Genomic DNA, 27,450 nt, shown 5'->3' on the forward strand with positions numbered 1-27,450 from the left:
TTCTCTGATTACTACATTTAGATTTACAGATGTATGTCAAAACCTGAAACTATTTGTTGGCTGTATACTTCACTTCAAATTACTAATGTTATTGGAGAGTAACAGTGACATACAATAGGTGACAGAGAATGATATAGAGCTTATTTAATCTTGGAGAAAGCCTATACACATATCAATTTGTAGTGATTCACTTAATCACAGTTTCAGTGAGATTTTACAAATGACGGGGAATTGACAGTTTAATTGCACTCTCTCCTCCTCCCCCTTAAGTCAATCCAAATACACTGAAAACAATAACCAGTACTTGTATTATACATAAAAAAATTGTGTTGGGAACTTGTGGGGATATTACCAGAATGAATTATTGCAATATGGTATTGAATGTTTGGAAAACAAGAATCTGAAGTGTTTAACATTGGATGTTCAACATAATTACTTGTATCATTTGCTGTAGTGGTAATTATTGTTCTTAAAGATGGTATTCTTATACAGGCATCATTAGAACCTCACATTCGCTCACATCAAGGACTCAGTCAACACAAATGCAAGCTTTGTGGAAAAACTTTTGTTCACCAATCTAGTCTGTCATCACATCTTCGGCTGCACAGAGGAGACAAGCGTCATACATGTAAATTCTGTGACAAGACATTTTTCCAGCTAGGGGATCGAATTAATCATGAACGAAAACACACTGGAGAACGCCCATTTAAATGTGATGTATGTGGAAGAGCATTCCGTACAAGAGGAATGTGGTTTGAACACAGCAGGTGAGATAAACAGAAGATCAAGGTCTTGTTGTTGTTGTTGTTGTTGTTGTTGTTTGTGAGCATGTATTTTGAATGCACAATGTGGGCTGCTTCCATACTATTAGCAGCATGCCTTTCATTTAGATTTCAACATTGAAATTAAATACACTCAATATTTTATATTCACCTAACTTTAAAAACATGAGGGAAGGTATATGACCTTTCTAAATATCTCAGTTCAGCTAAATTTTCACTTCATATTATTGCAGCTCTTCGCGAGAACAAAACATTAGCGTACTTTGCTTATTTTTATTCAGTAATGTCATATGGAATTATACTCTGGGGTAACTCATTGTTAAGAAAGAAAGTTTCCATTGTACAAAAGTGAGTCGTTAGCCATTTGAACAATATACAACTATTCAACGAGCTTTGTATTTTAACAAGTCATCCATTAACATTCAAATCGAATAATGATATCCTTAATTTCAATATTAGAAAAAAAATTACCTTCAGAACCATTCATTAAAATCTTTGATTATTTACTCAGTGATATTAAATACTTGGCAGATACCAAATTATGTATAAAATCTTTTGGGTGACTGCTCCTTGATAGATTTTTTATTTAGAAACCTGTAGCTAATTCAGAACAAAAATATTACATACTTCTGTTACCTAAGCTAAATATTCTTTTCTATAATGTGAGCCACACTGAAATAATGATTAAGTAAATGACCAGTTAATTGACTCATTCCATGTCATTACTTGAAAACAACATCATAAATGACAGTAAACTCAAAATAATATTACAAAATGTCCAATATATTACCAAAAAAAAAAATAGAACAAATTGACAAATTCCTAAGTCTTAGTAGTTCTCATATTTATCTTTTGAATGAACTAGGGTGCAAAAATGAAGAAATGTGTAACATTAATTTAAGTAATTATAAAACAGTCAGTGTCTATTGTATGAATTAACAAAAAGGTTGGGGTGTTGGTATTTATGTCAAAAATAATGTCCAGTGTGAAAAAACTGATTGGGTAGATAAACTTGCATGTGAGATGGTTTTTGAATAGCAGCAATAAGAATACATCTTAGGAATATCAGTTTAATAATAGCTATCCTGTACAGATCCACTAACAGTGACATGGAAGAATTTTCATGTCATTTAGAGGAACTTGTTGACAAACTATCACCTCATAAAAAACAGATTATAATAGTAGGGGAAGTGAACATAAACTCCTTAACTAACAGCATAAATTATCTTAGATATATTGATATTTTACAGTCCTATAATTACACCACGTGAATTCAATGCCAACAAGAATTACATGTGACCATGTTATTACAAACTTAAGAAAGGAAGATCTTATAATTAGAACTGTTGAGAATCACATTTCAGCTCATAGGGCATTAGTCCTAGAGCTTCATACGGACAAAGAAATAGTATCTGATGGGGACCTATTAACCTATAAAAGAAAGCTTGACTATCATACATTAAAAGATTAAAGGAAACTCTGGCACACATAAAGTGGCATCAGGTAGGTCTATATGAAATAGAAGATATTAATGAAAAGTGGGACAAATTTTATACAACATTAACCTATTGTCTTAATCAACTGTGCCCAGTGGTCAAAATACTAAAGAAAACTGACAGTTCCAGGAATCTTAAACTTCCCCCTAATGATAAAATTAAAGGAAGATATAAGGAATTCATATGTTCTTTTTAGATACATCAAACTGCAGTAGTTTCAATTTAAATACAAAGCCTGTAGAAAAACCTACAAGGAAGCACTTAAGACATTAAAAGCACATATGTATGCTGAACAGATGAGGCAGTCTAGTAATGTTACCAAAACAACATGGAGTATAGTAAATAAGGAAAGAGGAGGGAGTGACAATGCAGTGTGCAATAACAAGTGACAATTAACAACTGCTGAGTGACCCAAAGGAAGTATGTGAGAGATTCATAGACCAGTTTAGTAGGGTGAGTAGGGAGGATGTGACTGACCCACGACAGGTGCTAAATCCCAGTAATGTTAGTAATTCATTCTTCCTGAGGCATGTCACAGAATTGGAAATCCTGAAAACCATTTCCAACTTAAAAGCAAATACATCCACTGGCTGGATGACATCTCAGAGAAACTTCTGAAAGCATGCAGTAATGAATTAATGATGCTACTACAACATTTAATAAACAGCTCTTTCAGTCAGGGGTCATTTCCTGACCTGTTAAAAGTCACCGAAATAAGACTGGAACATAAAAAGGGAATAACTACAGACATAATAAATTTTTGGCCTATTTAATTGACATCAGTATCTAGTAAGCTGTTTGAAAGGCTACTTCTTGATCAACTTGAATCATTTTTCTGTGAGTAAAATCTATTCAAAAGCTGTCAGCATGGTTTCAAGAAGGGCCGGTCTACAATAACTGTAGCTACATTTTTGCAAGCGGTACTGAATAAAGTTGATGATGGAAACAAAGTTATTGGCACCTTTTTAGACCTATCCAAGGCTTTTGACTCTGTAAACCATTCTGTTCTTCTACAACTTTGCTTCCGCCATTTTTTCCCCAACATTTGAGGCTTTAATGAAACAAATTGGTTACACATGTATCATTCAAAGTATTTTCCATCGCTGGCCACTACTTTCTCCCATCTTTCGAGCAGTGTATGAATCCCACGTCAAAAAATTTGTTCATCTTTTGAAGCGATCCACAAATCGATCCAATTTGTGACTTCTCCAAGAGATCGGAAGTGTTGATCAGCCAGGCCATGTGCCATTGATCTGAACAGGTGATAGTCAGAGAGCGCAATGTCTGGAGAATACGGTGGGTGGGGTAGGACTTCCCATTTTAACATTTCCAAGTACATTTTGATCTCTCTCACAATGTGGGGTCGAGCACTGTCCTGCTGCAAAGCTATTTTATTGTGCGTCTCACTCTATTGCGGCTATTTGTCTTTTAATGCTCTGCTCAAACGCATTAATTTCGTTCAATAATGAGCACGTGATTGTTTCACTTGGTGTTAACACCTCATAATACATGATGCTGAGCGGTCCCACCAAATGCAGTACATGATCTTGGAGCCACGAATATTTGGTTTGGCAGTCGACTTGGAAGCATGGCCAGGATATCCCCACGATTTTTTGCATTTAGGGTTACCGTAATGAACCCATTTTTCATCCCCGGTCACAATGCAATGCAGAAATCCCTTCCGTTTCTGCCTCTGAAGCAACTGTTCACAAACACAAAAACTCCATTCAACGTCTCTTGGTTTCAGCTCACACGGAACCCACGTTCCTTCTTTCTGTATCATGCCCATAGCCTTGAGACGTTTTGAAATGGCTTGCTGAGTCACTCCCACTAATCATGCCAATTCTTCTTGAGTTTGACACAAGTCTTCACTCACTAATGTCTCCAATTCTGCATCTTCGAAAAAATTCTCTCTTCCACCACTATGCCGGTTTACGACATTAAAAATCACCATTCTTGAAGCATTGAAACCACTCACGACACGTTCTTTCACTAATAGTGTCCTTACCATACGTAGTTGAGAGAATTTGATGAGACTCAGCCTCTGTTTTCTTCATAGTGAAACAAAACAGTAACACCTCCCGCAAATGATGAGAATTAGGCTTATAAACTGACATTTTCAATCAAGAACAACTTTATGATGCAGATGACACAAATAAACTAATGTTTGAATGAGGTTATGTTGACCAAGGTCCAAACTAACTGGCTGAAATCTGCGATCTGTTTCTTTTGACCGCTATTTACCGTTGTCGTCACCTATCGGCAAACGGCGGAAGCAAAGTTGTACATCTTGTACATAAATTAGAAACTTATGGAGTCAGAGGAGTAGCATTAGATTCATTAAGATACTACCTTGCGGACAGGAGAAAATGAGTAAAGCTGTATTATACAAGGGGCATTCAAAAAGAAACGAGCCGGAGGCATAACTACAGAAACCAGTAACCCTATGTTAGAAGTATTGGCCCTGGCTGTTGAGACACTTGTCCCACTGTGACACAAGGTGGTGAATGGCTGTCTCACAAAATTCCCAGGGCTGTGATATTAACTAGTTCCACAAATACAGCTGGACATCATCGTCCAAGGTGAATCGTTTGCCCCTTAGAGTCTTTTCAAACGGAACAAAAATGGCATAACAGGGAGAGAGGTCCGGACTGTATGGAGGGTGGCCAAGAACCTCCCATTTGAATTTCTGCAGGAGTTCTGTGACTGTATTGGTCATATGAGGCTTTGCATTGTCGTGAAGCAGAATGACCCTACAGGTGAGACTGCCTGGTCGTTCTGATTTGATCGCTTGGCAAAGGGTGGTCAAGGTTTGCGAGTAACATTGGGCATTCATTGTTGTCCTGTGCTGCAGGAAGTGAATCAGAAGTGGGCCATCTTGGTCAAAGAAGAACGTCAGCATAACCTTTCTTGCACTTGTGTGGATGACGATGTCCAACTGTACATGCGGAACTGGTTCACATTGCAGCCCCGGGAATTTTATGAGACAGCCATTCACCGCCTTGTGTCACAGTGGGACAAGTGTCTCAACAGCCAGGGTCAATACTTCTAACATACAGGGACTGGTTTCTGTAATTATGCCTCTGGCTCATTTCTGTTTGAATGCCCTTTATACAATTGGGAGACATACACAAATAGTAAAATCATCTTTTAAATTCTAAACTGTGGAGTCACTCAGGGAAGCATTATTGGGCCTTTTTTGTTTATTGTGTACACCAATGATATAATAATTCCACAAAATTCAAACCTAGTAAATTATGCTGATGATACCTCCTTCATAAGTTGGGGCTATACAAAACAGTTAGCAGTGCAAAATAATGCAGAGAACATTAGCCTCATCACAGAATATCTCACCAAAAACAAATTGGCACTAAATAAGGACAAGACAATTCTGATGGAGTTTCTGCTGAAGTATAAATCAAGACAAGTGGATACAGAACCAGAGCTGTCAGTTGAAACAATTGATAAACATAAATTCCTGGGTATTATAGTAGACAAACATCTTACATGGAAGGAGCACATCAGTTACATGTGCAAAAAAAATCTACTGTAACACTTATCTGCTAAAATGTCTTTCTAGCATAATAGCACAACCTGTTTAAGACAAATCTATTTTGGAATTATACACTCCCACCTGCAATATGGCATCGAGATTTGGGGTGGGGCACCATCGGTATATAGGGATAGGGCTTTTAGAGCCCAGAAAAGAGCAATTAGGATAATAGTTGATATTAGTAGGTGTCAGTCCTGAAGAGAATATTTCATTAAGTATAACATACTAACAGTGTATTCATTGTATGTTCTCAGAACTATACTGCTTGTAAAAGAAAATAAGGAGCATAGTGTAATCAATAGTGAAATCCATAATTATAATACAAGAAAGAGAGACCATTATCACATAGAATTTAGTAATAAAAAAGCAACAGATCATAGTCCATTTTCTGCTGGAAGATATTTTTATAACAGATTGGAAAATAATATAAAATTGTTAAAAAGAAACATATTTAAGACAAAATTAAAGCAACTGTTAATTGATAAATGTTTGTACTCCATCAAGGATTTTTACTGTTATTTTGTATAATTTATCTTTACTTCTAAACTTTTTTTAATGTTCTTGTGTTGGGTAAACTGACTATGCCCATGACTGTTAAGTTATTATGGACAAATAAACCATTTATTTATTTATTATGATATACATGGTGTCCATGTGGAATGGTCATTATTCCAGGATATAACAGGGAAGATCATTCGAACCAAAAATGTCGAGTAATTATGGGCTCTAAAGTGTATACTTTATGAGCTATGAGCACTTGTTCAGTAGCAGAGATGTGTTTCACGGAAGCGAAGATGAACAAGTGTTCATAGCTCTTAAGGAATGAACTTTAAGCCAGCTTTACTTGACATTTTTTCTTGTTTTGGTCCATACGACCACCTCTCAAAATATTGAAAACAAAGAGCTTGCAGTACAAGACGGACACGTACATGTACATGTCCATGTTCGTATGGGTGCATGACAGCAAGATCTTTAGTGCTCAAGTGAAAACAGATTGAGATGAGTGTCAGTAAAATACACAAAACAGGAAGATAAAACAGCACATAAAACATAGTGCTGTTGGAAAACTATGTGCATATCCACACAGAACCATGGAATGAAGTATTGCGTCAGTAGTAAAACATTAACGACACAGGAAGAAAGTGGAATAAGGAGCTAAAACAATATAGCAGATGGATGTGGTTCGCTGACCACAAGAATAAAAAAAGGAGAAGCCTGCCACTCTGAAACACACTAAAACCTCCAGCCTAAAAGCTTAGGTGAGAGTCCAGATACATCACAAAACTTTAAAACCTTAGTCACACTCGTCTCATCATCAGCTAAAATAGAGGGCAGATCTCTACCAATATTTGCTTCTGCCCTTGCATCACAATATAAAATGCACTTCGTTAAAATATGGCGGATAGAGATGTGCACGCCAAAAGCATCACAATATGGGAGATCCTCTCGCCGTGGTAAAAAGCTATGTGTGAGAGGGCAGTGCCCAATTCTAAGACACGTGAGGATCACTTCATCCCATCACGTCATGACTGGGTTGTTGACTTCACCAACCTCAGCTTATTGGCCATCACCGCCAGCCATTCCTCATCCCACAACTGCATGCACTTTCTGTGTAGTGCAGAAACTACAGCCTGCAAGGAAATAGTACACTGTGCCACATCCTGTCCTCTGCAGGCCTCCTTGGCAGCCCGATCGGACTGTTCATTTCCCCAGATCCCATGACCTGGCACCCAGCAGAATGACACCTGCTAACCCTGCTGCTGGAGCCAGTACAGTTGGTCATATATCAGCCAGACCAACTCCTCAGCTGGGTACAAGTTCTGTAACAATTGTAGGGCACCAAGGGAATCGGACCAAATGAGAAACCGTTTGCCCCAAATACGGCGCATCTGCTCCAGTGCCTTTAGGATTACTTGGAGATCCACTGAAAAATTGGTATATTCGTCAGGAAGGTGAATCCTGGTGATGTGATTGGGGAACATGACAGAGCAGCCAAAGGAATTCCCTTACTCGGAGCCATCAGTGTACACTATTGTGAAACCGAGATGCATATCTAAAATGTTAAAACACAGAGTCTAAATGATTAATGGAAAATCTCATATTAAGATGTGAAACAAAGGAAAATCTCATATTAAGATGTGAAACAAATACTAACAAAGAGATAGAGCGGCTGGCCAGTACTTACCTCAGCTCAGTACAGCCGATAGATTCACAAAACAGAACAGAAAATTTACATTCCTAGCTTTCAGAACTTTGTTCCTTCATCAGGGAGGAGAGAGGCGAAAAAAGAGAAGAAGGGAAAATGGATTCAGTTACTCACAACCCAGGTTATGAAGCAACAGGGAAAGGTAAACAGGGAGGGTAGCAAGGATGGAGGCATGGTTGTCAGAGGGAAGCCAAAGATATTCTACTGTTAAGTACTGTGCCAGCTTCAAACCAAAGAGGATGCATACAGAAGTAAAGAGGTATGTAGTATAAAGATAAACACAACTATGTAGGATGAAAAGATGCGTGAATGGCTAAAGAGGAGAGGGAAAAAGGAGAAGACTGAAGAGTAAATGGGAGTGAGGTTGGTTAAAGTAGGTTCAGTCCAGGGGGATGGCAGGATGAAAGGATGTGTTGGAGCGCAAGTTCCCATCTCCGCAGTTCCGAGACCGCACAGAAGCATCCCCCTTGTCACCCAATATTATCCTGGCCTCGAATACATCAACAAATTACTCCGCAAGGTATATGACTTTCTCAAGTCAATCCCTGAAATGAGATCATCCCTTGACAATATTCTCCCCACACCATCCAGAGTTGCCTTTCGTCACCCCCCTAACCTCCGTAACATCCTTGTCAAACCCTACAATGTTCCCAAACCACCTTCTCTACCCAGCGGTCCCTATCCCTGTAACCGACCCCGCTGCAAAACCTGTCCCATGCATCCCCCCCACAACCACCTACTCCAGTCCCGCTACAGGTAAAACATACACAATTCAAGGCAGGGCCACATGTGAAACAACACATGTCATTTATCAGTTGACATGCCTGCACTGCACAGCCTTTTACATGGGTATGACGACAACTAAACTGGCTGAGCGCATGAACAGGCAAAGACGAACTGTCCACCTAGGAGACGTCCAATACCCGGTAGCAGAGCATGCCATCCAGCATAATTCTAGCGACCTAGGAACCTGCTACAATGTACGTGCCACTTGGCTTCTCCCACCCAACACCAGTCCCTCTGAACTGTGGAGATGGGAACTTACGCTCCAACACATCCTTTCATCCTGCCATCCCCCTGGACTGAACCTACGTTAACCAACCTCACTCCCATTTACTCTTCAGTCTTCTCCTTTTTCCTCTCTTCTTTAGCCATTCACACATCTTTTCATCCTACATAGTTGAGTTTATCTTTATACTATATACCTCTTTACTTCTGTATGCATCCTCTTTGGTTTGAAGCTGGCACAGTACTTAACAGTAGAATATCTTTGGCTTCCCTCTGACAACCATGCCTTCATCCTTGCTACCCTCCCTGTTTACCTTTCCCTGTTGCTTCATAACCTGGGTTGTGAGCAACTGAATCCACTTTTCCTTGTTCCCTTTTTTCTCCTCTTTCCTCCCTGATGAAGGAACAAAGTTCCGAAAGCTAGGAATGTAAATTTTCTGTTCTGTTTTGTGAATCTATCGGCTGTACTGAGCTAAGTACTGGCCAGCCCCTAAAATAAGTCTGGGCCTCTGGAGAAGCCAAGGTGAAAATCTGTTCACACCTGATGTAAAACATGAAGACTGGCTACAGCCATCTCTAGAAGGCAATCCTGTGCTTGAATCCCATAGGGCCTCCCTGCCTGTTGCAGGATACGAAAAAGCCTTTCCAGTGGTAGGTGGGTGTGTATGGCGTGGATAGTGTTTTATGCACCTGGCACACCATAAGTAGCCATCGCCTGATGTGAAGTGCCGGTTCCCCAGCCTCTGCACAGAGGCTTGGTATGGGGCTTATTCTGAATGCCCCAGTGGCCAACCAGATCCCTTCATGGTGCACCACATCCAACATCTTTAAACAAGAGGGCCTCGCAGATCCATGCACCGTGCACCCATAATCGAGCCGAGATCGCACAAGTCCTGTCTGCTTCCCACCTACTGTGGCAAAGACATTTTAAAATACTTAAAGCCTTAAGTGACCCTTTTCTCAGGTTCTTAAGATGTGGTAACCACATAAGCTTAGAGTCAAAGAAGAGCCCCAGAACACTCACTGTGTGTTTAAAAGTAAGGACAATGTCCCTCATTCTCAACTCAGGAAAGTTTAAAACGGAATGAGAACAGTTAAAAAGAACACACACAGACCCATCAACGGAAAACTTAAAACCACTCTTTTGCACCCACTCATCCAAAATGTCGAAGAGTTAGCTGCAACTGATGTTTTGTCTTTGCAAGGATTGAAGAAGAGCAAAACACAGAGAAGTCATCCACAAACAAAGAACAATGAACAGGACTTTTCACTATGGAGAAAATGCTATTAATATCTATGGCAAAGACAGCCACACTTAAAACACTACCTTGAGGGACACCATTCTCTTGCTCAAAATGAACAGACATGATGTCACTAACTCAGTACCTAAAATATCATGGTGAGAGGAAGGACTGAATAAAAATGGGAAGCAACCATGAAAACCCCATCCGTGAAGCTGTTCCAGGATAAGATGCCTCCAAGTAATATCATAGGCCTTCTCGATGTCAAAAGATATGTCTAGAAGGGGATGCCAGAGTAGGAAAGCCTGCTGTGTAGTCGCCTCCACGAGGGCAAGGTCATCAAAGGTGGAGCGATACCTTCTGAACCAACACTGAAAGCGACTAAGGAGTTGCCTGGATTCTAAGATCCAGACAAGGTGGTGGTTGACCATCTGTTCCAAGGTCTACTCCATGCAGCTAGGGAGGGCAACACTACAGTAAATACTTGGGCACGTGCAATCTTTCCCAGGGTTTAAAAGAGGAATTAAAACTGTCTCACGCCACGAGTCAGGAAAGTGACCTGACACCCAAATAGCATTAAAAAGTGTGAGGATATCTTTGTTTTGCCTTATGAGGTGCTGCAGCATACTATAATGGATCCTGTTATGACCAGGGGATGTGTCACAAGCCGCAGACAATGCCGAATCCAGCTCCCACTGGAAAATGGGCAGTCGTAATCTTCATCAGAGGTGGACCAGAAGTCCAAACTACACCTCTCAGCAACCCCTCTATAGCGCTGGAAACCTGGATCCTGAGTGGCTGTTGCAGTAACTGTGGCAAAATAGGCCGCCATAGTCTGGGCAATGCCTCACGGATTGGTTTGGACAGTTCCGTTCCCCCTTACTGCAGCCTTGGGGCACACACCTCCTCTCCCAAAAATCCTCCTTATGGTTTCCCACAGAATGGAACTTTTGGTGGAACAATTAATGGTGTTCAGAAACTGTTGCCATGACCTTTTCTTTCTCTCTCTCTCAACTAATTCGGCAACACTTTGCCCCTCCAAAGCCCATTGTGCACATTAAAATCACCACAGAGGATGAAGGGGCAGGGAAGCTGTGTAATATGGTTGGTTAGGGCCTCTTCAACAAGTACAACTTGTGGGGGCAAATAAAGTGAATATATTGTCAACAGATGATGCAAGTGCACTGATACAGCAACTGCTTGTAAAGTCATTGAGTGAGAGAGGCGAGGAGTGGTAGTCGGTACTGACAAAAATACTTACGTCTCCTGTAGCTCTCTCTCCACTCAGATCGTCCTTTTTTTTGGAGGACATAGCCTCGTAGCTCAGGGACATACAATTAATGAAAATGAGTCTCCTGGAGCCACAGACACAGTGGTCTACCATGAGATAAGAGATGTAGTTCCTTCACGCACGTCCTGACCCACTGCAATTCCACTGTAGGATGGGACCCATTTCATCGATGTGGTTTTAATTTACCCCTGTCTTTTCACCGCAAAGATGAACCACTTGTAGAGCAAGGAGGAGTGGAGGGGCTGCCTGGATCCAAGGCATCTAACTCCATGATGTCCTCCTCATCAGACGGACATGAAAGAATGATGCCTGATGGCACTCGGGACAGCTTTTAACCCAAACGTCATGAACCTTTTCCTGCACCCTGTCCCGTCGAGGATGAGAGGGAAAAGGGGCACTGAGAGGCACTCTGCTTGTTGTGTGCCTTCTTGACACTTGCTAAGGAACTGTTGCTGATCTCTAATGTGGTGGCTGCTTGGATTGCTTTATCCTTACTTGTTTTGCCCTGGCATGTACACATGCAAGTACAGGTGCTGGTGGTGGATGGTTGTACACTGGACGATGTCTGCATCAAGATGTCGACCTTAGGAACATGTTTCTGTGTCTTGGAAGCATAAGAAGTGGTAAAGATGGGAGTTTCTGTCACCTTATATTCCTTTTCGGCTTCAGCATAAGGGATCTGCTTGGTGACTTTTAGTTCTTGAATTTTTCGTTCCTCTGCAAAAACAAGGTAGTCTTGGCTCTAGACTGGGTGGCTCCCAGAGCAGTTAACACAGACTGCTGGAGATAGACAGTCAATCCCAGCTTTGTGGGCTGCCTTTCCACATTGCCCACAGGTTGTTTCACCCCCACAATTCAGCTGTGTGTGACCAAAATGCTGGCATTTGTAGCACAGCATAGAGTTACGTAAATAAGGCCTCACCCTAAGTCGGAGGAAACCTGTCATGATGTGGTCTGCCAACATAGGAGAATTAAAGAGCACAATGAAGGTGGGTGTCTTCTCAATTTCTTCATTATTTCTACGCATCCTTTGCTCTGTGTCCACTATCCCCTGTGATGCCCATTCCTGTTTAAGTACGGTTATGTAGATATCTATAATGTCATGGCATGTGACCACACCCTTGCTAGAATTAAGGGAGTTATGCAGTTCAACAGTTATATCATATTCATCCAATTTTTTGGTCTTCGTTAAGTAGTTCCACCTGCTTTGCCCTGTTAAGTCTCGACCAGTAGGGAACAATTCCACAGTCACTTAATAGACTTCAGGCTTCCAGCATGTCCTTCCAAGCCTTTATGGATATAGAAGGTGGACACATTTTTAATGTCCCTTCCTTCCTCCTAATGACCAAAAACACATTTTGATTTATGACTCCTTGAGTCCTATTACTATAATTCATCTGATGCAGGTTACCACGAGGGCTAGCCTCTCTCATTCGTTTGGAGAATTTGGTGTGAATACTCTCAGATGGTATACCCTTCACACTAGGAGGAGATGATGATTTCAAGGGTTCCATCTCGGTCCCACGAGCAGCTATGGAAACAAGGGTCCACTTAGACAGAGCCCCGAGTTGCCAGAGTAAGCCTTATACAACTGAGGTGCAGCAGGTTCCCAGAGATTGCCTGATAATGACTGTTCCACTTCAACAGCCATGCATCTCATCAGCGTGCAGCACACCTTGAGAGTGAGGTTTTTTTATAGAGGTTTTTACCATCCTCGCAATCCGGGTGGTCAAGCCAAGGTCCCCATTCTCTGTGACACACAACGTTCCACTGCTGCGCCATACTGTGGTCATTTTAGCATGCCCAGAGCTAACGGTAACAGGGGAATGGCAGCACTTACCAGTTCCCAGCTCAGGAACCCCGGGGTCACCAAGGCCATACTCGGCAAACGAATGCCGAGCCCTGAGGGCTGCAGTACAAGAGACTCATTTCATAGCATTGAAGACAATTAAGTGTTCATAGCTCTTAAGGTATGTATTTTAGAGCCCATGTTTACTCAACTTTTTCACTTCGAATGATCATTCCTGTCATATATGTGAATATTGGCCATTACTCCTGGGACACACAGTATTGTGCAAGTGACACAGGAAATCAACTAACTGTACTATCAGGGAACTAACTACATTGGAAACTATGATAACCAAACAGTACCAAATTAAGGAAGTAAATAATGTTAGAAATTAAGATATCTTTGACTACAAACAAAGTTTCATGCACAAAAGCTTCAGTTGGACTTAAATGGGTTGGTTCAAAAGAGGAAGGAATTACTTGTTGTCTTACTGAAAAAGTTATCACGGCACTCACTTGAAATTATTTCAGTAAACTTCAGAAAACATACATTGGAAATACTGAATGGGAATTTTAGTTCAGTTTCTCATTGCTGTATGTCCATTGCTTTAACCCAAGTGTGCTTTAAACCAAGTGGTGGAGGTGTAAAATATGGTCTGCAGGCCAGAACATGATTGAAGATGTCCATAAATGGACTGTGATACTTTTGGACTATTGTATCACAAACTGTGGAGTGTATCCATCTCTCTAATTTGCTCATTTAATTTGGGTTAAAATGTTCCCCTCTTAGACAGCAATGGTATCAAGCTAGTGCGTAATGTACTTTCAAAAAACTTTGTATTCATTACATAAAGACACACTTTTTCTTTAACACTGCTTGTTTGTAGTGCACGTAATTTACAAAACTAAATGAGAAACAAGTAATTTGTATGACATCTAAGACAATGACAGCTGGTTTCAAAATATGGTAACAACACTGCTTCAAAAGTTCAATTTCACAGATGACTCTTGTATGGAAGGCTGTCATTTTCTCACAGAGAAGTGTGGTAGTAGTATTCCAGTACAATGAGAATGGCAGCAAAAAGAGGGAAGCTCATAGGCACTGTCAAAATTCAATGGTGAGTGGACAGCACTTTCTTTCAAGAGTTGGTGATAAAGCTGTATTCTTAATTTTCAATAAAGGATTCAGTTTTCAGAAAGCACAATCTTAAGTGGTCTGACAGCTAACCAGTTCCAGTCATTCCACCAGGAAGGAAGTAAACGGCTCATGTTGTCTGTAGTTCAACCATGCCTAAACGGTCAATACTGCGGTTCAATCGCGTCTGCATTGTTACTTTGTGTCAGGAAGGGCTTTCTACAAGGGAAGTGTTCAGGTATCTTGGAGTGAACCAAAGTGATGTTGTTTGGACATGGAGGAGATACAGAGAGACAGGAACTGTTGATGACATGCCTCGTTCAGGCCGCCCAAGGGCTACTACTGCAGTGGATGACTGCTACCTATGGATTATGGCTCAGAGGAACCCTGACAGCAATGCCACCATGTTGAATAATGCTTTTCGTGTGACCACAGGGCATCGTGTTACGACTCAAAATGTGCGCAATAGGCTGAATGATGCACAACTTCACTCCCGTCATCCATGGCGAGATCTACCTCTGCAACCGTGACACCTTGTAGTGCAGTACAGATGGGCCCAACAACATGTCGAATGGACTGCCCAGAATTGGCATCACGTTCTCTTCACCAATGAGTGTCGCATATGCCTTCAACCAGACAACCTGGTCACGCTGAACGTGTTAGACACACTGTCCAACGAGCACAACAAGATGGAGGTTCCCTGCTGTTTTGGGTGGCATTACCGGTATGTGGGGCCGACATACGCTGCTGGTGGTCATGGAAGGAGCAGTAACGGCTGTACGATATGTGAATGCCATCCTCTGCCTGATGGTAAAACCATATCAGCAGCATATTGGCAAGGCATTCATCTTCATGGATGACAATTCGCATCCTCATCGTGCTCATCTTGTAAATGACTTCCTTCAGGGTAATGACATTGGTCAACTAGAGTGGCCAGCATGTTCTCCAGACATGAACCCTATTGAACATGCCTGGGATAGATTGAAAAGGGCTGTTTATGGTTGATGTGACCCACCAACCAGTCTGAGGGATCTACGCTGAATCGCCATTGAGGAGTGGGACAGTGTGGACCAACAGTGCCTCGATGAACTTGTGGATTGTATGCCACCACGAATACAGGTACACATCACTGTAAGAGGACATGCTACTGGGTATTAGAGGCACCGGTGTGTACAGCAATCCGGATCACCACCTCTGAAGGTCTCACTGTATGCAATGTGTGGTTTTCATGAGCAATAAAAAGGGTGGAAATGATGTTTATGTTGATCTCTATTCCAATTTTCTGTACTGGTTCCAGAATTCTCAGAACTGAGGTGATGCAAAACTTTTTTTGGTGTGTGTCTATAATGATTTTGTTTCATTAAGAGTGACTTGTTTAGTTATGTCTGCAAGGAAGTCCTGAATCCAGTCACAAAACCGATACAATAATTGGTAAGAATGTACTTTTTATTTTCACTAAACAACAGTAAAGAGCTAATTCAAACGCTTTCATGAAGTCAAGAATATGTTATCAACCTGAGCACCAATGTATATTGTGGATCTCATGAACAGAGCAAGCTGATTTTCACAAGATCTCTGTTTGCGGAATCCATGTTGATTTTTATATAGGTAGTATTTGTTCTATAACTATTAAGTTATAATACTTTAGCATAAAACATGTTCCTACAACTGAGTGACATCAGTGATATAGGCCTATAACTATGTGTATCTGTCCTACAACCCTTCTTGAAAACAGGAATGTCCTGCACTTTTTTCCTGCACTAGGTAATCTGTGTTGCTCTAGCAACTACGATAAAGTACAGTTAGAGGAGCAAGTTCTGACATGTAATCTCTGTAAAATCTTATAGGTGTCCCATCAGGTCCAGATGCCTTTCTGATATTAAGCAATTGCAGCTACTTTTCTATTTTACAATCAGTTATGTCAACATCTGCCATTTAGTATTCATGCAGTGATTGGTTGGAAGAATGGACTGTATTACAATATTCCATGATGAAACAGTTTCAGAAGACCAAGTTCAGTATTTGAACCTTCTGAGATCTTCAGTTTCGATGCCAGTATGGTTACTGAGCTACTAAATAGTTGATTTTGATCTGTTTACTGATTTTACGTAAGATCAAAACCTCTTAGGTTTTCAGTCAGATTTGCTTGCAAAATTTTACTTTCAGAGTCACTGACTGCTTCTCTCAATGCTCTGCTTATGCTCATTCATCTTTTGTTTCTTAGTGAGGTTTTGACTTCTCTTAAATCTGTGATGGTTCTCTCTTTGCTTCTACTGCAACCTTCTTACACAGCTATTAAGCCACAGTGAGTCTTTCCCATCTACTAAAACCTTGCTCAGAACATACTTTTCTAAGGCATACTGAATGATGCTTTTGAATTTTATCCGTTTAGGCTTCACATCTTCATTCTCAGAACTGAATATTTGTTCTCAGAACTGAATATTTGATGTTAACACTCACATACACTGCAAATTTGCATCCTGTTACTTTTGCTGAGCATAGCTATTTCCCACTTTTCTTAATGTGTCTTTTAAAACCCATAGTCACTGATGCTATCTCATTCCTATGGTTGCTATTGCCTTCCGCTGTGTTACTAATTCAAAAAGTTCAGGTCTAACTATCAGTAGGAGGCCTAAGGCATTATCCTCAAATCTGCTCAAATTGATTTTGGGACAAGATATTCAGAACAATCTGCCACGAATCTCTGTCTCTGGCACCAGTTTTGATACAGTAAAAAATACAGCATCAGCTTATCTAGGAGAACAATGATGTGGCAAGTAGAGGAGACAGCAAATAACTTTTCTGAATAATTGCTCTGTAAATGTGAGCAATTTCATTGGTTTTCTCCTGCACCAGATGAAAGTATGAACATAAGCGGCTCTATGCACCTGCTTCTGTTTATCATTGTGTTAATGGCTACTTCATTATAATCTAGAAACAGCTCTCAGCAGTCAATTAAAGACACTCTCAGGAGAAGATTTGCTTATGAAAGTTTTGGGATGCGTCAAGAAGTGTGGTCTTCTGTAGCAGATGCTGAGTAGTGTTACTACTACCAGATCTCCAAATTTAACATGCAGGAATTGAATTGAATTGAATTTTATTTGATCCTGTAAGATTACATTGTGTACAGTAAATGTACGTGTAATATAGGACATGTCAAAGTATTAACATTCTTTATCACTTATTTTTCTACACCTTTAGCTTACATTTTTACATCAATGATAATGAGTAACAATATATACAAATTTAATGGCATAAGTATTCTGCAACACTGTAAAACTCTTTTTCAATGAGATAGTCTTTAAGTTTCTTTGGAAAGTCATTGTGAAGTACACTATCTTGCAGGTTTTTGGGCAGACTTCTTAGTAGTCCGATACCAGAGTACTGGGGCCCTTTTTCTAGAATTGCCAGTCAGTGGGGTATTCTCCGTACTTCATTCTTCCTTCTTGTATTGTGAGTGTGTACACTAGCATTTGTAATCCAGTCCTCACTACCTTTTGTGATGTATATTATTGTTTTGTATATATACAATGATGAAAAAGTTAAGATACCTAAATTCTTGAAACAGTTTCTGCATGTTTCAGAGGTCTTTCTTCTTAAAATGGTCCTAATTGCTTTTTTTTTTGTAATGTGAACACTCGTTTTGTCTCTTGTTTGTTTGAGTTTCCCCACACAGTCACTCCATACTGTAAGTATGGTTCGAAAAGTCCATGATACACTGTACACAGAAGGTTCTTGTCTGAATACTGTGATAGCTGCATCATTAAGAATATGACTGGGCTCAGTTTCTTACAGACATTATTAATATGTTTTTTCCATTTCAGTTCATTATCCACAACAATACCTAAAAATCTAGCGGATTCTACTTCTTCCAGCCTTGTTCCATCAACCTCTAAATCCATGTCTACAGCCTTTTCCTTGTTTTTAAACACTGCATACATAGTCTTTTTTAGATTTATAACCAGTTCATTTTCCAACAGCCATTGAGCTGTACATTTGCAGATATGTATTCTCTTCTCTCAAGCTGTTCCATATTTTGGTCACTATTTAGTATTGTCATGTCATCAGCATACAATATTTTATTTTCTTCCTCCTCAACACCTATATCATTAACAAACACATTAAATAACAATGGCCCCATTACCGAACCCTGCGGCACTCCATATTTGATGGATTTGGTTTCTGATTGGTACGAGTTTCCTAATGATATATACTGCTTGCGGTTGCACAAGTATGATTTTATCCATTCACCTGGTTGCCCCCGAATGCCATAGTTGCTTAATTTTTGTATCAGCATTTCATGGTCAATGGTGTCAAATGCCTTTGAATGATCCAGAAACATTGCAGAGACAACCTTTTTCTCATCTAAGGACTGTAAAATGTATTCTGTTAGACTGGCAATTGCTGATTCTGTAGATTTACACTTTCTGAAACCATGTTGTGAGGGTATGAGAATGTTATGTTTGTCCAAATAGTTAACTAATATACCAAACAAAAGCGCTGGCAGGTCGATAGACACACAAACAAACATACACACAAAATTCTAGCTTTCGCAACCAATGGTTGCCTCGTCAGGAAAGAGGGAAGGAGAAGGAAAGACAAAAGGATATGGGTTTTAAGGGAGAGGGTAAGGAGTCATTCCAATCCCGGGAGCGGAAAGACTTACCACATTCCCACGTGGAATGTTTCCCTCTATTATATAGTTAACTAATATGGTATACATAAGCATTTCTAGGATTTTTGAGAAACCTGATATCAGTGAAACTGGTCTGTAGTTGTTGGGATCATCCTTATAACCTTTCTTGTACACTGGCACTACCTTCGTTATCTTCAGTTTTTCTGGAGAAATTGCATCGCTGAAAGAACAGTTTGCTATGTTCAGCAGTGGTGTTATCATCTCCTCACATACCAGCTTTATTACATGATTTGATATTTCATCATCACCAGCTGAATGTTCGGTTCCTGCATAGAATTCAGGAAACTGTTAATTAAACATAACAGCACCATGAGGCAAATTCATTCGTTGTTTACACTATGCGCAAGTGTGAACGGTATTGTGGATATTGAGACAAAAATTGTAAAATTTATTAGAGCAAGAGGTCTCAGCCACTGACAGTTATTTTTGGTTTTGGGCAACACTGAAGTTGATCATAAAAGTGTACAATATCACACAATTGTTTGGTGCTGAGGTTGAGAAACATTTTTGAGCAAGTGTGGGAACTGTGACAAGAAATATAGGGTTGTATAAGAACAATTTTTCAAAATACATAAATAAGTTCATCACACCTTCCCATTTCAGGTATGGAAAATTACGTCTGGCATATGACATCCTCCACTGCACTGGCATGAAATATCTCTGTCCATGAAATTTTCTATGATTACCTGACAAGACTCCACTTGCATTAAGCCAACAATACATTGAGTTTCCTTCTTTAGCGTGTGCACGATTTGTGGGTTATTGACACATACCAACAATTTAAGATAGCCCTAAAAAAATAGCTCTCACCAGGGCTTAAGTTACACGACCTTGGTGGTCACTGTTGGTCGCCATTATGCGAGATGAGTCAATCTGGAAACCACTCTTGGAGAAACTAAATTGTTTTGCAGGAAGTGTGAAAGGTGGCATCATCAAGCTCAAACCACAGCTTCTGAACATCAGTTCCACTGAAACTGAGACCACAAAAAACATCTCTTATCACCACATGGTATTGGTTTCCAAAACTGTTGCACGTTGTCCTGCCCCACCTAAAAAAAAAAAAAAAAAAAAAAAGGCCCGATGATGCCACCCACCCAAAAGCCACAAAAAACTGTCACTTGCTGTGGATGCAGTTCCGTCTCTTGAACCGTGCAGGCCCCAGATACAGCACTTCTTTTCATTCACAAATCCATTTAAGCGAAGATGCATCTTGTCACAAAAGATTATGTTCCTTGTAACACCACTGTCTTCTCAGAAATGAAACCAGTCAACAATATGTTGCCTTTTCTCGTGACTTGTTTCTTTCAGCTGCTGCATTAACTGAATTCTGCAATAGAGATCATGCTGGAGAACTTGCCTTACTGTAGAACATCCTATGCCCAGTTCTCGTAAGTAGGACACTACCTGCTTTCAGTATGGGATGTACTTAAGTCAATGGAAAATCCTGTGTGTGTGCAGTGTACGTGAAACACATTATAAGGATGTAACCAGCACATAAACTGTGCTTTTGTGCTACTGCATTATGTGTAGTGAAAGGAATTGGGGTCGTATGGATGAATTACCAGTGGGTAGTCTTGTTGCAGGTAATTCGTATCTGTTGAGAGTTGAACACTGCACAGAAGTATATAGTGATCACATTTATACTACTGTGTGATTAGCTAATCAAAAACATGTCACTGACTGTGGCCCATAAACACCAGCATAGATATTCTACACTAGCTCTGCCAGCCATGGTACCATTGGATGATGAAGCATTCCTGCCTGCTCATCAACAGAGCTAGCCGGCAAGGTGACTGTAGAGTCAGCCGAAAGAGAGCATACGTCAACTCAAGGCTGTGTGTCTGCAAGGCCACTACACGCATAGCTTCCTGCTTTCAGCATGACCCAGTTGGCACAGGCATGGCATTACCCTGTCTGTTGTGACACAGCACAATGTGCCATGGCTCTGCAACCATCATTCAGTGTAGATGCTGGTTTTTGTAAGTTGGGTGTTCAGCCATGCAACAAGAAAGCACCTCCATCTGTGGTTTGATCTGTCTCAGTGTACTGAGGACTTTTTTTTGTCAAACATGTCTATGATGACATTATGCAATTTGTTCATGAGGGAACCAGGGAAACAAAAGAAGGTTTCAGTGGGATTCCTTCCAGATCTGAGACATAAGATTTCAAAATGGGCTATGTTTCAAATAAACCTGACAGGGTAGACCAGGGAATTAAAATGCATGGCTAAGAGATCCGATTCAGAAATCAAACTCCAGCTGTACAAGAGTACACCTCAGCATAAGTACGCAAAAATGCCAAGCTAATTCATAAAAAGATGACTCAGTAGACAAATAATGTTTTTGTTAAATCAACGGATAACAAAGACGTTAAAGTAATCGATGCACAACAGAAGGACAGGTTTGTTCCCATTATGGAAACAAACCAACAAAAGGTTGTCTGACAAGTGGAGTAGAAAACCAAACTGCATTCCACGTTTTAAAAGAGGAAAACAATGCTCACATGAAGAAGAAGGAAAAAAAGCTCTGCCACTTACCAGTTCCTCCTAAAAACAGAAATAACTTTGGACTGATTATGAAAGTGTTTAGTAACCTGTATGTAGATGTGGTGCAACTAATTTTCAGAATCCATGTAAACACAGTAGATTGCAAACCATGCACAGTTGCAAGAGACCCAAGTCATTTTCCATCAGAGCAGTGGTGCTGAGCAGTCAGATGGTTCAAGCAACTTGGTGTCCTGCATCCTTAGGAAACTCTAAATAATGTCCAGCACATGATGCTCCTGCTCTAAACACTGACAGTTGAATACCATTACAAGGAAATTACTGACTACATTGACGGGTTGCTGAAATGACCAGCTCTGCAAAACGATAGCTCCAGAACTGAACAAGGCGGCTTTCGAATGAGCGATTTTTCAGGCTCAGATTCTGTTTAAGATAAATGAAACAGAGAGTAAGTTATCATAATTAGAGATCTATGATGGCTGCTACAATTCTGAGTGAGATTTTGATACATACAACAGGCAAAACCTCCCAATCCAGGATCCACAAACCTCATCATCAGTGCCACGACATGACAAAGTTAACTTCGTACATGGTGGTGGTACCTTTAATGATTTACAGCCTGCCTGAACAAATTGTACCACTGACATACAGATCAGTGACATGGTAACATCTAATTTATCTAAAACATCAGAAAGAACACTGGTTACACAGAGCACTATTTCTGACAATGTGCATCAACTTGTCGACAGATGACACACTCCCATCTCCTAATTTGTGGGCTCTGCAACTTGCAATATGGACATCAGAATGAAAGTACCAGGTGCCTCCATCACATGTAGCAACAGAACCGCCAAACAAAAGAAGAGCGTATCAGGGCCCATGACAGATGAACCCTCTGCGTGCAATGAGAGAAATACGGCACTGTCATTGTCGCAAAGAACAACTCAAACCAGGTGCATGGAGATACAGAACACATCATCAGGTTACGTAGGCTGCAGGATTCTTTAATTCTTAAGCAGCCACGAGATATGTAGTAAGTCTTGGAAACACAATTATTTTTTCAACACCGCTGGCAGCTGATCATATTTTGATTACCTACTTATAATACTTAATTATTTTGATTACTCTCCCTGCAGGTGTTAAAGCCCTCTGCAATTTTCTCAGACAAGTCTTTACATGTGGGAACATAGTTTTCACTCTTGAACGGGTGTACAAAGATTTTGTAAATGTCCACGGACAAGTCTGTTTTGACCTTACCCTGTCTTCATCTAAGTGTTATGTCCATACAAGATACATATAACAGCATCAGATTCCTGTAGATCAATATTATGCACTGTGCATCAGTAATAAGTGACTTGTGAAAGATCATAGAGGAACTGGGTGTCACTGTACTAATCCAAGAACTGTACGTGAGGAATGGGAAACTTCTGCACTTATAGACACACATGAGCACAATAGTTGGCCAGCAGAATGGCAAGGCAGCAACCAACATTCCATTTGTAGATACTTTGTCAACAAAGTGCACAGTTACCATGCTGTAACAATAGGGATGTGTACTCCTCAATGCATTTAGATCATTGCCTGCATATACATACAGTACTTCCATATGACTGATCCATTCCTTGACAAATTAAGATATGCATCAGTGTACAGTTTTCATGGATATCAAATAATAAGAACAAGTGAGAATGCAAATTCGGTGCTTTGTCACAGCAGAATGACAGATGGAAGGGATGTAATAACGCAAGACTTGAACCAAGAAGTGGACCTGACTGTAAAAAATGAATATGGAAGAACACTGTCAATAGTATTGATGCATACATTGATACGGAAATCACCCACACAAATCAGGCAGTGGGTACTAATTTTATATCTTTGAACATTAAGTAACACATTACCACTAGCAACCATAGTGTCATAATCTTCGATATGCAAGTAGTAACTGAAAACTGGAAACTGTGGAGACAATCAGGAACTGGAAGGCTGGGATTTGAAGAGAGCAAACTGGATTGCACTTACTGCTGAAATAGCTTCTTTCAACTTGGTCCATTTATCCAAAGACCCATGGATGCATGCTCTTACTCAGCTCCTTCAGCATGTGCAGGCAAATCATATCTTGAAGATGAGATATACATCTATCCCTGAGTCATGTCCATCCCTGAGACAACTTTGAATTGAGAACTACAGAGATGGCACAGGGCCACCCTAAAACGTACGGACTTAGGGGTTCTCATAAGCATAATGGAATCATACAGTACTACAATGGCAGATAATCTTCATGTCACTCTGAGAACATGTCCTGGTGACATCACAGCAAAATAGATAAAGTACAAGGAATTACATGATCCAGAATAACAAACATGTTAGATCTTCAAGACTGGGCACTTTATGAATGGCAGCGAGATTGGAACAGTATAAATACACAATGCCGAGTATACAAGACTCCTTTCGAACATCAGAGAGAGACTACAAAATGAATCATGTAGTCCCCAGAAGAGTTATGGTTCATTCCATGACAAGATGTGATCCTTACCCCCAATACATACAGAGAATAGGAAAACACAATAAACATTGTGTGACATCCCCACCCAAAGTGGAAGCTAGGAGACGTGAGGCCCCCCTCCCTTGAGCAAAATGACATTAATAATTAGGAATGCTGATGCATTCAAGTTACTGAACAGAATCACAAACAATATCTCTAGGAATGAACTAAACAAGTTTAAAGTAGGTAGCAGAGACACACACACACATAAAAAACATTAACAAAAAGAGGGAGTGAGGGAGGGAATACATGAATGCTCAGGAGGTATGGAAGGGTGGCAACAGTGCTGATGGACTGGAAATCATAAACTGCAAAAACACTGTGTGAACAATAAAATGCGTCGGATCAGTTACTAAGCACATATGTAACTGTAATTTAGTTTAATATAAATACATAACTTATGAGTAATAATATGCTATTGCCATTTAAAAATAATTGTGATGACTTGACGTTTTTGCCAAGTTGCTCAACAACTGGATAACAAATTTAATTGCAATTTTCAATGTTTCACATTAGATATATAGATATAATACATGTAGGAAATGAATAGGTGACTGAAGTGTACACTATTTTCCCACTCAGTGTAGGCAAACATAGAAGATGTTCTAAGGTAGCCACAAACCGAAGTTCAGCTACAGAAATTTACTTAAGAAGGAACACAATTATTTCTTTTTTTGTTTCATTACTTACATTCACTTTACTTTTTAAGGTATAATGTATAAAGCAGTATCTTAATATTGCATTATTAGAGTTAAGAAAAAATTGTATACTGTTATGAAGAGAACTTTGAATGTACTCAATGTTTTTTACAATCTGCTTTAGATACACAGCAAGGTAGTTTTTACAACACCAATAAATAAATAAAAGCACAGTTCTTGGGAATGGAGAAGAACCAACTACAATTGACTAACCCCCACACTGTTACTAAATAACACAGCATTTTCCATAGATCAGTAAGAAAGAGAGTATCAGGAACATATTTTAATGTTCATTGTTTAAACTGTTTTACTGAACTTTACAATAAGTCTGTGAACTGTTGATTCTCTCGGTGCTTCACTGTGCCCTACAATCGTGCAAAGATGCCATACAGTTGCTACATAACTTTTTATGTTCAACAGTTGAAATGTTTATTGAAACTGAAATGATACACAGTAATGTGGTCAAGCGACAAACAAAAACATACTATGCGATTTAAAATTGGTGCGCTTTTTGAAATACCCTTTAGTTCTCTTTTTTGGCAATATAGGAAAAGATAAAAACTTCTCTTGAATTCTCTGATCTCTAATGGAATCATGTTTTGGCTTTCTGTTAACATGGACCATTTGAATAAACAGAATGTAACTACGAAATTGAAAAATATACTTATTTTACAAATTATATTGTAACATGGACATGTTAGAAAGGAGTCTTCATTTATCTTCCAAACAAGTGAAAGGGGAAAAATTTCATTATTTTTCACTCTAAAATCAATTACAGTTAGTCTACAAGACAGTATAGTACAGCAGAAAGTTGAGTTCTGAGACAGAAATTTTTGCAACATTTCAGAAAATTGTAAAGCAAATACAAAATATTCACAAAACCAGTAACCGTAAATTTGGAATGTGTCAGACAGTCTCTAGATTGAGCAGATCAGTTCATTGTGCAACATTGAGTTGAAGGATTTATTTAAATCCAAAAATGCCACTGACTTCTTCAATTAAAAACACATACTGGACCTTTAAAGAATTTCACAGAGGATCGGAGAAGATGTTTGCATCTACTGACATGTGCAGCCTTTTTCCATAATGAATTAAAGCAAACAAGACCTGCATTCATGTATGATAGACAACCACGAGAAATGCAATGAGATTTTGACCTGATGTCTTCAGGTAAGGAACCTTCCTCCCTCTTTCCCCCCCCCCCCTCCCCCTCCTCCTCCTCCTCCTCCTCCACTGAGTGATCTTGTTGTCTCCCTGAAAGCCAAAATCTTGAGCCCCACTCTCAGTTTAACCTGCTCCATATCCAAGGACTCTGAAACTGACCCACACATTTGTATATCCCTGCTTTACTCAGCTCATATTTTTTTTGTTGAATTAATTGATAAAACAAAGACATCAGTTCTGTGCAATTTTAGGAAGACCAGTGCTTAAGTAATTCTGACTGCAACTCATAATTGTAATGTTGGTGAGTACCTATAGCACTAACTGTATTCACAGTCCATAAATGTGAATGGAAATGATTTTGTTCTGTTGCTGCTATCTGTATGAGCAGTTCTAATAATCAAATTTCATTGATCATATTTAGACCACAAATCCTGTCTCTGGCTGCCCTTTGAAAGAACATATTAACAGCATATATTGTAAACATTTAACTGTACTTAAGTAATTTCACACTTTCTTTGTAGAATTCACAAGGATGAACGGCCATTTCCATGTGACATCTGTGGGGCAGCATTCCGGCGATCATATGCATTGAAGAACCACAAAACTGTTCATGCTGGTGAGAAAAAATATGTATGCAGCCAGTGCAATCACGCTTTTCGTGTAAAGCAAGATATGCAAAAGCATATTAACAGTTATCACAGGAATGAAATAACATTTACAGAAGCTATAATGTAAAAGTAGACAAAGCGCGTGTCTTATTTATCGGCCGCAGAGAAAGCAGTGTGCAACACTTACTGAGGCAGTGAACTGGGATGTCGATAGGGACAGAAGAATATTGTAACTTGTGTTTCTTTTAAATGTATTGTATGGCATGTTTGTTAAGAATACATCAGCTACAAATTTTAAAACAATTTTTTTGTTTATGCCGACAGATATCCAGTCACCTGGCTCAGGTCTGTTCAGACATTCTTTTCAAACTCCACTCTCTATCTCCTACATACTTCATGTGAAATGGGATATGATGGAGAACGGCTGAAGTACAGCTTGACGGCTCCTCCAGAATGAATCTGTCATTATGCATGAAAGATTCATTGTAAACAAACTTCCATCACATTGATCCTAGGGTCAAGATCCAAGTCAGGAAGTTTCATCAAGAATAATATCTCCTGAAAAAAATTATGGCGACAATGATGATGAAATATTTGGGATAACATGCAATCAATGACCAGGTCACTGGAGACAAACTACAGCTTTTGAATGGACACAGATGGGAAAGGAGATCATCAGTGTCTTTTTCACAAAAAAATCATCCTGCCAGTTGCAGTTGCACTGTCCTGAAGCAATTTA

General features: G+C 39.8%; 1 protein-coding gene across 1 annotated transcript in view; it reads left to right on the forward strand.

Annotated features, from left to right (window-relative positions):
* The window catches only part of LOC126457992 (gastrula zinc finger protein XlCGF67.1-like), a 41,482-nt gene extending 14,515 nt beyond the window's left edge, over window positions 1–26,967 (forward strand). Inside the window, exons 2-3 of the mRNA XM_050094763.1 lie at window positions 493–767; window positions 26,625–26,967. Coding sequence (XP_049950720.1) covers window positions 493–767; window positions 26,625–26,838 — 489 coding nt within the window. The 3' untranslated portion in view covers window positions 26,839–26,967. The remainder of the gene's footprint in view (window positions 1–492; window positions 768–26,624) is intronic.
* Window positions 26,968–27,450: the final 483 nt, after the last annotated feature.

Source organism: Schistocerca serialis, chromosome 1 (genome assembly GCF_023864345.2).
Source record: "Schistocerca serialis cubense isolate TAMUIC-IGC-003099 chromosome 1, iqSchSeri2.2, whole genome shotgun sequence".
Taxonomy (NCBI): domain Eukaryota; kingdom Metazoa; phylum Arthropoda; class Insecta; order Orthoptera; family Acrididae; genus Schistocerca; species Schistocerca serialis.